The sequence below is a fragment of the Balearica regulorum genome, chromosome 4 (assembly GCF_011004875.1).
Source record: "Balearica regulorum gibbericeps isolate bBalReg1 chromosome 4, bBalReg1.pri, whole genome shotgun sequence".
Lineage (NCBI taxonomy): Eukaryota > Metazoa > Chordata > Aves > Gruiformes > Gruidae > Balearica > Balearica regulorum.
In genome coordinates, this window is record NC_046187.1 from 81,806,964 (window position 1) to 81,819,403 (window position 12,440).

At 40.2% G+C, this 12,440-nt stretch overlaps 1 protein-coding gene across 3 annotated transcripts in view; it reads right to left on the reverse strand.

Annotated features, from left to right (window-relative positions):
- The window catches only part of ZNF638 (zinc finger protein 638), a 61,312-nt gene that overhangs the window by 20,887 nt on the left and 27,985 nt on the right, over positions 1 to 12,440 (reverse strand). For all 3 annotated transcript variants that reach the window (XM_075752872.1, XM_075752871.1, XM_075752873.1), the window contains exons 3-13: positions 10,509 to 10,570; positions 10,182 to 10,220; positions 7,427 to 7,734; positions 5,716 to 6,056; positions 4,633 to 4,779; positions 4,130 to 4,261; positions 3,713 to 3,771; positions 3,500 to 3,543; positions 2,513 to 2,584; positions 1,867 to 2,037; positions 666 to 718 (exon numbers count right to left, since the gene is read on the reverse strand). In XM_075752872.1, the coding sequence (XP_075608987.1) occupies positions 666 to 718; positions 1,867 to 2,037; positions 2,513 to 2,584; positions 3,500 to 3,543; positions 3,713 to 3,771; positions 4,130 to 4,261; positions 4,633 to 4,779; positions 5,716 to 6,056; positions 7,427 to 7,734; positions 10,182 to 10,220; positions 10,509 to 10,570 (1,428 nt within the window). The remainder of the gene's footprint in view (positions 1 to 665; positions 719 to 1,866; positions 2,038 to 2,512; positions 2,585 to 3,499; positions 3,544 to 3,712; positions 3,772 to 4,129; positions 4,262 to 4,632; positions 4,780 to 5,715; positions 6,057 to 7,426; positions 7,735 to 10,181; positions 10,221 to 10,508; positions 10,571 to 12,440) is intronic.

Genomic DNA, 12,440 nt, shown 5'->3' on the forward strand with positions numbered 1-12,440 from the left:
AACTCCAAACCCAAACTTGGCAGGGAACATTTATTTTCACTACGTAAAACCACCATTAAAAGCATGTTGTAATACCTGCAATTACGTCAAAACCAAAGATCATTTAAACCTTTCAGGATTCAGTAGCAAAGCATATTAAACAATTTCTTTAACTCCCTTCTCTAATTATGTCAGGTAATCAGCTAAATTATTGTGTAATTGTGGATGTATCTACATCTAAGCTGATTCTGCACAAATCTCAGGTTGTTTTGTGCTACCTCATCCAAAATGCGAAGGAAATCAAACCCCTATAACCAGGCCACTGCTTTACACCCATGAGATGCCCGCACATCAAATGCTGCGGGCCTGTACGTGCAAATACCGCGCATCTAAAGAGAAGAAACCTACAGAAGGGCAATATCGATGATCAGAGCATAAAGGAGCTTTGGTGTGAGGAGCAAACTCTGAGGGGGGCAAAATAAAAACCAACAACAAAGCAGAAGAGTGAAGTGGTAGGTGTCTATCAGATCACAAACAGCAAGGAGAGAAGAAACCCTTCAGTCTTTCTCCCAAGAAATTAACAGGCAGGGGATGTCAGTCGGGTTTTCACACAACACACCAACACTTGGAAACCGGCACCGAGTGGCACTTACAACGTCCACCAGTTCGAGCACCCTTACACTGACCTTGTCAGCTGGTTCCGTTGACTCTTCACTCTTTGTAGTTGCTATGGCAGCTTCTAAAAAAGGGGGGGGGGAAAGGGGGTTAGTACTTCAGCAGATTTCTGTAAATACTGGAGAGCTTTGAGAAGTTCTGGCATTACACTTTATCACCACTGTCACTGTGAAAAAATGAAATATTCCTTCATTTAACTTACAGTGACAAATGGCACTGGTGAGAGATGTGCGGTGTTACGTAAACATTTCTAGAAAGAACGGGTTTAAGCAAGGATAAAAAAAAGAATTAAAATCCCTTAATTAACATGCAAACACTTTGCTTATCAGTTGAATAATCACAACCACAAGACTTTCTTGTGGGCACACAGGAACTATACAGATGCCCGGCATGTGCCCACGCTATCTTTCTTTTTCTTTTTCCTGAGATGAATCCACAGTGATATGGAAGAGAAATACAGACGGCAGGAATCAGGAAAACAGCAATCACACAGGACAGGCAGGCGCAGGGAAAGAAGAATCTCTTCTGTAAAATGTTTCTATCTACCTGTAATAGGTTCAGCAACAACAACCTTGCCATATCTCCTCTCACATCCATAGTAACTGAGAATTAATATCCTCTTATGATTAGTAACAGACTTTGTTTTAAACAGAGCAGTTATAAAATGTGGGAAAAACAGCACTTATTGAGCCAGCTCTAGCAGGCAATGTGAAGCACTGAGATTACAAGAACTGGCGGTGGAGCTGTGAACACAACATACAGAAAACCTGAGTCCTTTGCTCTAATGAGTTGTAAATGCCGCACTGAAAAGGTCTAAGCAAAAATACTGTGTCCACTGAAAAATGTAAATACTGGGTGGGTTTAGCCACTTCAGTCATCACAATGAACTGCGGTTTTATATTTCAGTCAGGGAACTTATTTTAATAATTTTCTTTCCTGATATCCTGTGTCATCCTAATTTCCTGGGCTCAAAAGCATTCTCATTTAGTTCACAGTAAAAGAGATGTTTGAGACAGAAATGAGAAAAACCCTGTCAGTTTGCAATTTGCCTTGATCAATTAAAGCTTCCTGAACTCATTCAAGTCCAACGCCACCATCTGAGGCACCAGTGCAAGCTCCTCTAAAAATGAAATCAATTCAAGAAGAGATCATGACGTTAAACTTCACATGACTTACAACGAGTAAAGTAACTTCAAAATGGCATTATCGTACCAGAATTACCCGGTACAGGTACAGGATCAGTCACTCCTTTGGACTGAGCCTCTGCCATCTCCACAGGCTCCGGAACTCCGTCCCCTTCGTTCTTTGGGTCTGACAGCTTAGTTTCCCTGACTTCCATTTCAGCTTCTGTTGAGATCTGAAGGTCTTCATCTACAGATTTTGCTGGTAGGCAACAGCAGAAAAAAACATTCTTCGTATCAGTGTATGAAACTAATCCGTTTGCAAAAGAACAAACTACACTATGATTTTTTCTGTCAGACATCCAGAGGCCTCCTATCACAAACTCCTGCTCCCCCTTACAAACAAAATGTAAATACAGGAAAAGCTCATTCCAGCTTTGCATAACAACTGCGTGGCTGAAGCAAGGTGAAAGGGTCTGCTTCCCCAACTCATCTGCTCTCCCCGGTTCCTTGCTATCCTAGATCTGCAAATGACACTGATTATCACTGCCTCAGCCAAGTCACCAGGAGCAAGAAGGGTGCTTGCTTCTCTGACAGTCTGCTACGTCGGCAAGCCCAGGAAAAGGTGGGAAAACTTGGACTAACTACCCTGAATATTTGTTCTGGAATGGCGGGGGGACAGAAAAGCGCCTGCCCATGTTTTCCAAGTAAAGAGTAAAAGTTCTCATTTGTCTTACGCGCAGTATTTGAAGTTTTCTTGATTTTGCTTTCTCCTGCCATCGTTGATTTCTTAGTCTTTTCCTTTTTACCTACACGAAATAACCAAAACCAAGTGTCAGTAGAAATGCTTATTACTTAAGTTACTTAGAAAGAATATAAAAATACATACAAAAATAGTTTAATCTGCAGCAATTCAAATGATCTGACAAAAAAAAAAACCCCAAATCCTAAACCACAAGTTAATTCCACGAATGAAAGCCATGAAGCAGAGACTCTTCTGTGAATTTGTTTAGGATGCTGGTGCCAAAACGTTGCTCCTGCAAAAAGGTTTGTGTTCTCTTTCCCTTAGATGACTGTAAATAATTCCTGGCTTCCATCTGTGAAACAGCTCTGAAACACACCATTACATGAATCTTAACCCTATTCTGGAAAACTGGATTCAGAAGTGACCACGCTGATGAATGACTCTAGACATCTTTAAAAAAAGCAAAATTTCCCATCAAAATAATGTCTGGTCCCTAACTTTGCTCAGAAAAATTGCTCGTGAAAGTAAATAAAATAAACAACAAAAAAAAATTATATGGTTGTTATTTCCAGTGTCTTAATAATACCAAATTTTTGTAAAGTTTCATTGGCTTTCGGTATATTTACGGCACTTTGCCCTGTTTTTATTGAAGCACTAATAAAAAAAAGTTGTCTAACAGCATGACATACAAGTTCTTCTGCCAGACCAAGTAATAATAATAATTATGATAATTTCTGATTCATCAGAATACCAGGGCAGAAATTTAAAAGCATTTGGAACGTACACGGAATGTAAGACATGGAGAAGCACGAGCACTAACTCTGAAAGAGAACGCTCGAAGTAGAAACTAGAGGTTTTCTTGCAGCTCTTTGAACTCACTTTCAGTCTCTATTACGAAAAGCACTCAAATAAAAACAAAGACAAAGAGAGAAGGCAAAAACCAGAGGTATCATCAGATAAAGGTAACAAAAAACCTTACCCGTAATGGATTTAGTTGTCTTGGTGGTGGCATTCAGATCTTTTCTATTATGAGAAAAGAATAAAGAAAAATCTGTTTTAAAGACAATTAATGAATATTAAACCAGCTAAAAGCAGCTCAAAACCAGGAAAACACACGGAAGCAAAGAGATACGAGCCTGTTTGGTTTCCAATTGTTGTAACTAACACTAATGCACATAACGGCAACACTTACTTTGTACTTCGTGCAACTTTTTTAATAGTCTGAGCCCGTTTTTTTATATTCATTTTGACCTAGGACAGAAAAAAAAACTTTTACTGCATCATTTATACTTTATTTATAAATGTAGAGCTATACATATAAAAATAGAATTTATAATTATTAATAGTAATGAAGTATATGTATTAATATAGGTTATATCTTTCACTGTTTGTAAACTGATACTATTCACGAATATCAAATTTAACCAAGAAAAATGGAAAAGTGGAATTGGGAAGTGCATTTGCATATTTATTTTAGACTGCTGTTTATGAAAAGGAAATTAAAAATATACTAAAACTACTAAATCTATTTTTCTGAAGAACATCAAGTTTTGAGGCAAAATATGGAGCTACACGCAAGGGATCGTGTTGTTCACCAATTGGCTGTTACCTGGCCAGGAGATGCCTTTGGTTTTTCCGCTACGCTTATTTTCACCCGTTTCCCATTCAGCAGCACTGGCACAGTTTCACCGTATTTCACAGCTGCTATCACGGCTTCTTTGTAGTTCATTTCCAAGAAGGCCTAAAATAAATGGCGCTTTCAGTTTCTATTTCTATTACAGACACAAGAAACTATTCACTGCAATTTTTCCTTACCAAGTCTGCTCAGGACAGAAATGCTAACTTCATGTGGAGTTTGAGGAAAAAGCCTGGATTTCAGTATTGTACAAAAAGCATCCCACTTCCTCTAACATTTAAGACTTAGGAAGCAGGCAAGACAGAATTTATAAAGTGAAGATTCCCAGCTATTCCAATGTTACATATGAACTTTAATGACAAACTGTTCAGGAAGCCTTACCCTATGTTCAGCTGAGGATCCAAATATTACATTTTTTCATTGCTTGACAATTTCTTTTGCATTCCCACACAAAAACTTTCTTCAGGAAAACTTACCTCATTTCTAGAGCGAAGTACAAGGAGATCGCTAACTTTGCCAAATGGCTGAACAATTTTTTTAATATCTTGATCTGAAAAGCCGTCATCCGGTAAATCAGATATTTGAAGGACTGTCCCACAACTCAGCAATTCCTCTCTCAACAGCTACAAATTGAAACAAAAAAATTAATCACTTTCCAAGTCCAGTAAAAGGAAGAAGAAAGAATCTGTAATAAAAATTGTTCAAACTAGACAAACTGCTTAGTTCACAGTGGTATTTTGAGGTTTTTGCTTTTTAACACAAGGACAGAGCCACAATTTTGTTGTTCTGCTACTCTGTCTCTATCTTCAGTTATTAAAGACGTGATGTAGGATTACCAAGCACCACAATACAACCTTTTTGTTTTTTATCAAGTACTATAGATCTCCAGAATTCCAGTTGTCTGGGCTGTATGGGTGAGAAACTGCACAATTCCACTATTTTCCTTTCAAAACTACCTACTAGCTCTCACTAGCACTGGGCAAAGTTCTCTTTGCTCATCGCTCAGAGGCTGGAAACCACCAAGGACGACTAGATCCACCACCACTCTGATAGTAACCTCACACAGATCTGGTTTACAGGCAGCACTTCTAGAAGATCCCACGAGGCAGCAGGACGGACTGAGACAACACCAGCTTAAGGTTCTTCTCACAACAAGAGTAATAAATTTCTCCACCTCATCTTTTTTATTTGATAGCCCAAAATGAACGCTTTCGGCCTCCTACCCATTAATTTCACTTACACGATAAGCTCCTCCAAGTAGGGGTCATCACTTGCACTTCATACAAACAAGCGCGCCGTAGAACGAGGGCCCAAATTTAACAGACATTTCTTTCTGCTGTTGGAAAGCGCTAGAGAGGTTTTGCTTCACGTCTGTTAAAAAATCCTTGCTGTGTAAATTACCACACTTACTTGCAGGCAGCAAATCTTTGCATTAAGATGGCAGCATCTATTGCATAGAATCAGCAACCAGGATGGTTAATCTTTCTACAAGTGATCCCCCTGAAATGAGATACTAACCAAATTCTTAATATCACAGAGAAAAGCATCAAGCAACTCACCCTATTATAAGAAGTAGGACGAGGGCCACTGGTTCCTGTGGATAAGTCTTCTTCATCCTCTTCCAGTTCTTTGTTTTGGGGTAAATCATCAGTTTCAGGAGACGAAGAACTTGATCCAGGCAAAGAAGGCACATCTTTCTTCGAAGCCTTTGTTAAAACGCTTGTTTTCAGCGGCTTCTTCATATTTCCAGGCATCTTCCGTAAGAGTCCACGAGAGGGTGGTGATTTTCCCGATCCCGAAGATCCTTGCCCAGCTGCTTGAAGTGACTTATGTTTATTCAACTTCGCCACAAAGCCAGGTCCCAAACTTTTCACTACCGCCTCCAGAGCTGCCTTTCTGTCTGTGAGCAGAAGGGAAAACAAACTGGGTTTGGTTGGTAGTTGTTAAAAAAAAAAACTTAGATATATCGCTGTTTGGTTTTCTACAGTCTCGGTTTCACCACCCACTCAATTCAACCTTGAGACTCACTGAAGTTAGAGAACCTTAGTCCCACTCTAGCAGAGATGGCCTTGAAGTAATAACAAACCTCTGTACTTCTTTCACTGTTTTAACTGACAACGGGACACCGGCAATATCTACAAAAATCCTAATGCCTGGAGCAAAAGAACGGTTGGTTGATTTTGTATGTCAGGGAATGTAAGAAAAGAAAAGAAGTTTTCAAGACTCTGCTCCTCCTTTCACGTACTGATGCACAGCAGTACTTACTAGCTTGATGCCTTCCACTAAATTCTGTAGCCTTCTCTGTCTTGCTCTTTGTCCTACAGACTGTTGTTTTAAATAAGTCTTTAACAATCTGATACAACATTAACTTCCTGTATGCTTGCTTTCTGTGGAAAATTTGTATTTAGGTTATTAATTGCTTCTTCCCCTCATTCTCCACATCACCCTTAAGAAGATCTCTCTGTAACTGCCTGTCCCTTCAGAGCTTTTCACCTACGCTTCTTTCCCACAAGAGCTCAGTACCTCTGAATTTTCTGAAAGCATGCAAACCACATAGCCACAGTATACAGATCAAAGAAAATCAACCTTTTAAAATTCCTCCTTTTTAAAAAAGAAACAGAAACTCCAAACAAACCCGTATTTCAGCCAGAGACTAAGCTCAAAATGAACTACAACGAACTCATCGAGTTTACATAAAATTTCCCAGAACTGCAAACTGGAGGAAGTAAGCTGAAGGAGGAGTCACAGCACAGTGCAATGAACTTCACTGTTACAAAGGACATTTCACTGAAAGTCTTTCACATACCACGCTCGTATCCCAACAAATTATTTCAGAACACTATGCTTCCCTTGTGAGTTGCATCTCCAGCCAAAGCACTTTCTCAGCATTGCATTCTCCTCATCTACACTGCCTTTGTAGAACTACTTTTCTGATGCTGAAGGAAGAAGAACTTTCAGTTGCTTTCAATTCTTGACTACCCTTACTGGCTTAAAAGCCGAGCACACCTGGCACAGACACTTGTTCAGCAGTCATTTGATCCGATTAACCAGTTCCTAGGCAAGGAAGACTTCAGACCTTTTAGAATGCCCATTTTCTTCTAAGCATACTTCTCACAAAGTAACAGCAAAGGCAAAAGTTGGGTTTAGAAACAGAATTTTGCTATGAAAAAAGCTTAGGTGACACCTGGACGGATAAACCTCTTGAAATCAACTCAAGTTTTCCCAGAATTAAAGGAAGTTTCAATTTGGCAGTGCGTATCCACACTTTACCTTCAGATCGGGTTGACCTCCTTGGTGACCAATCATTACTTGAAGACCTCTGAGGTCGCCGACTAGTTCTCAGCGGATTTCTTGATCGCTGCGGTGACCTTGACCTGTGTCTGGGGCTAAGCTGTCGCATCTGTCGTGGGCTTCGACTTCTTGGCCTCGTTGGCCTGAAGCGGCTGGGGCTCCTGGATCTCGATCGTGATCGGCGAAGAACATAGCCAGAGCCTGTGACCCTCGAACGTCTAGGGCTGGGACTAGCAGAGTTGGAACGACGCTTTGGGGTCTGGTTTTCTTTTCTGTCACCACCGTTTCTAATGGAATAAAGGCATAGAATGAGTTTTGACAAGACAGAAAAGAACGATTAACCCTAGTCCGTTGAAACAGACTTTCTGCAAAAAAGAACGAAAACTGACAAAGCTTAGAGTCTAATTTGTTCACAAGTAGACTTTACATACTGGTAACGTGGTTGCTAAATGAATTTCGGATAGATAGAGAGAACTGAAAAGAAGCAAGTGGGAGAGAACAACCTCCATGGATTCAGAGAAAGCCGCCAAGAAAACTGTGAAGCTACAAGCTGCAGTGCTATGAAAAAAATAATAGGAAGAGGAAAAGGATACATAGAGAGTAATGAAGTAAGATGTTTTCCTTGCTTCTTCCAAATCTAGTTTGGAAGTAAGCCACCTTCAGGCATTACTGAACGAGAGATTTGAGAGGACTCCATACACACACACACACACTGCATACGTATGCTACCTAGAGATGTCAAACCGATGAAGGACATGGAAAGAAGTAACGGTGAAGAGATCCGGGAGAGAAATAGTCCCTCCTAGAAACACAGGAAGTAATCAGACATAGGAAAACCCTGACAGACCACAGGAGTAACAGGGAAAACCCTGAAAATGCACAGAGTATATGCTATAACAGCCAAAACGTTTTTTGATGAGCTTGTGAGGTAACAGGCCAGTGTGTTACAGCCAAGCTCTTGTCCAGTTTTTCAGCCCATATGGATTTATTTGATGCCACAAACACGCTGCACCAGCACTCAAAACCGAGTAGAGCAGACCTAGCACCTTTGAGATCTGAAACTGGAAGAAGCCACTGATATAGCATATCCTTCAGGTGACTCACCAGTAATTACAGTAGCAAAACTTAAAGAAACACAGGGAAATAACTGACGTTGCAGTTACATCCAGTACGACTAGACTTACTGGGGAGATTGTATGCTGGACAACTAAAATACACGAGTCTCACAACACGACATGGAAGAGAAGTTCACATTTTAAGTGAGAAGTGTCTAAGTTTGTTAAAGATAATCTAAAGCATCAGTGCTTAAACGAATCACCACGTCGAGCCGTATTATCACTGTTTGAGACCTCTGAGGAACTTTGACTACTCAAGATGGAACAGGTTGAGGAGAGAGGGCTGACAGCTGGCAGACAGAAGGGGACGACAGGCGAGGCGGCTGCCGCCTGACCTTTCTGGCCAGCACCAGATGAGGACAGCGGAACAACCCTCAGGTCTCCTAAACGATGTTCCAACCCACCTCACGTACCACCATCTCACAGTGTTACTTCATTAACAAGTTTCAAACATCATTAAAAATCCACATAAACCCCATTACACCTGTGCCCAACACAAATGTATGAACGTATCAACAAACCACCACAATTTATAAAAAGCAGTCTCGACCTTGCCCCGAGAATGCACCCAGCAGCTCCAGACATCCATGAGCACCCAGAGCCTACACTGAACTCGAACTCTCCCACCAGAGATGCTGTCATCAGGAAGGATTCAAGAAAGCACCACCCTAAAAGACAACTTTTGCTCCATCTGTGAACACAGAAGATCACTCACTCCAAAGAAGTGCTATTAACCATTTCTCCAGCTAATTAAGGACCTCCAGCTAAGAGAGTTTCCCTTGCCCGGGCTGTATGTAACATCCGCAGCACTGGACAACAATTTGAGTTTGAGGTTTTGAAATACAATTATTCTCTTCGTCAAAGTTTCAAAAGCTTGTTTGGTTTCTTTCTCTCTTTGAAGTTTTCTTTCTCCTTGTTTATTAACATGGAGGGACCTCAGATGCACTCTGCAAATTAATCTGACCTACATATTCAAGTACATCAAACTAATTAACAGAAAGTCACAGGAAAATCTAGCAAAAATTAAAGTCATATCATTCCCATCGGTACACAAGTTGAAATATGTGCAAATGTTGAACCAGTAAAACAATCCAAACTTGCTGAGATTCAAGCGCAATTCATCCACAGGGTGTGTGTTTAAAAAATTAATAACAAACAGCATCATTTTTAAGTACAGAACATGAGTTCATGAATTCCAGCGTTTTTTCAACTTGTGACCACGTAGCTTCCCAGGGGATCTACAGACTGAAGAGTCTGTGACATAAGAGCTAACACTAGCATGCCTATTGTCAAACAGGTTTCAAATTGCAAACAAGAGTGGCTTAACTGGAAAAAAAGATTAGGTCAAAGTCAGAAATCACTCATGTGGTTTAATCGGTGATCTAACCCTGGTCACAGTCTCGCTTGGTAATTACTGTATCACGTCCAGTAACTCCCTTGTACTATTAAACAAACTTAGGAGAAAAACCACAAAAACATCCCATGCAACTTTATAGCGAAAATACACCACCACTAATAGAGCTTGCCAATGAGCAAAACAGGAAAATTAACTGCATTAATTACCACTTGTTTATAATAGCAACAAATTAAAAGCAACCTGTAATTAAAAAAGCAGTTACCTTTTTGAGGAATGAGACTCGGGGTTCCAATCAGGGTACCTGTTAAATGTTAAAAATACAACCGTCAGTGAAAAAGCCACATTTGCCATCCGAACACAATTTTTGCTGACATGCAGTAGCTTTTACAGATAAAGGTTCCCGTTCAGGACCCCAGAAGCACCAAGTGCCTGTTCATCTTCTACCCTAAGGGCCTAACGCCGATCCGGAACAGCGCTTGGATACCGACAATCCTCAGTAAGGAAATTCGGCAAGTTCATTTTCACAGACTAGGTGCACGCCCAGAAAACACTTTTTACACTAAGTGAACTTTTTAAACGGATTCCTTACTGTTGGCGTAACTGGCGGCAGCTTTCAATGTGAGAAGGAGTGTTCTGATGCAGAATCCAGTCCTGGTTGGAGAAAAGACATCCGGAGAAGTCTGATTAGCGTGTAAAATGTTTCACTACGATTTCTAGTTACGCGTTGTCATATTTTACCTTCCATTAGATTTTACCTAAGAAATGATCTTATGTCAAGGTCAAATTTCTCATTTAAAAGACTAAAATACTTATTGATTATCAAAAACTGTCAAAGAACACAAAGGAATCCAAGTGGAAGTTGAACAGAATGTGTCATATTACAAGAATCTGTTACTTCCAGCACCACACTGGGTTGTTGCCACCACGCTTCTAATGCAAAAGGTTGATCCAATAGCCGGCTGTATTCAAAGAAAGAAAACTATTAGCAGTCTTCACAGATTGTCAGACCAATGAACACACACAGAGCACATCAGAGAACCCGACACAACATGGTATCTTTAAGCCAAATATCATTTCTACAGAGGCATGACTTTTCGTGCCTTAAGCTCAAGAGCATTTACTCCTAATAATGTTACAGCTAAAGGTGGGTCAAAAAATCTGATGAAATTACACACACACACTTTTATATATATATTAAAAAAACTTTAACAAGAGTTTTACTTTGGGAATACCTGGTGGGTTAAGCATGAGACAAATCCAGAAGTACAATGCAAGCCCACAATCTTGAAAATTCTTAAGCACAGGTTTAACTGTAAGCACAGAATCAGTCCCCAGCCTGGGAAACTATGCCTGAAGACTTTATTCTAGTATTTTCTTAGTACAAAAGTAAACTGACCTGCTGGCAAAAGCAACTGCTATAGTCAGTTTGCTATTGAGAAGAGATACTGCATGGTCTGAAGCTGTAAGGTACCAGATGTCATCAACGATAATGATTAAGCATCCTTAAAAAAAAAAAAAAACCCAACTCCTTGCTACTTTAATATTTTAAAATAGATAATAATGGCTGAATAATGCAACTGACAGACAAGACTTCATAGAATCATTTGCAGTTGTGAAGTTACATATGATTTTTTTCTAAGCGCATGCTGGTTTATAACAAAAAAAGATTATAAAATGCATTGTTGGCAGCATCGGACTCTATTGACAAAAATGCTGAACACACTGGTGCAAAGAAAAGCTCGGGATGGTTTACTCAAAGCCTATGAGGTGGAAGAATTAATGTGACCGGGGCAGAGTTAGTTTCGTGCATTTTGGCAGCACAGAGAACACGGTGAAAAGCGCTCTTCCTTGCACTTACCGCATCGACACCAAAACATGCTACAGGAGAGCTACCCAAACTATTTATACTCCACACATAAAAACCATGGGGTTTAAAGACATTAAAATACAGCTTAAGCACAAGACTTATCATCTTCATTTCCTGAAGAAACAGATACGCTGGTTAACCAATCTCAGACAGGCATGGAAAGATTTTACTAACTGTGTTCATAAAAATATTCTAACTGTTCCAACAGAGTCAGGAAAATGTTACTCAGAAGACCCTTTGCATTAATCTCACTAGCTGAACCAGAGCATATTAAGAGCTGAAGAGCAGACTGCTAAAACAACCTGCGGCTGTAGAACTGCATGCGCGGTGAACGCACAGCATGCACACAAGTGAAGAGCAAGCAATTCACTGTTACACGCTATTGTTTTCCTAATAACATGCCATTCTTGAGCAATCCCATTCTTAAGAATGCTATTTATCTAGTCTTCAAGTTAGACAGGAAAAACTATTACTCAAGGGCTAAGACAGCTTGCGGAAATGAAAGGAAACTGGGCTTCAATATCCCACTTCTGTGGTCCCAAACGAAGAAAGGGCATGCAGTGTCCACGAGGGCTGAGGGAGGCATTTTGCTTCCAAGTGCCTTTAGCTATCAGTCCAACAAGCACTAACAAGACTGGCAGGCCTACAAAGAGA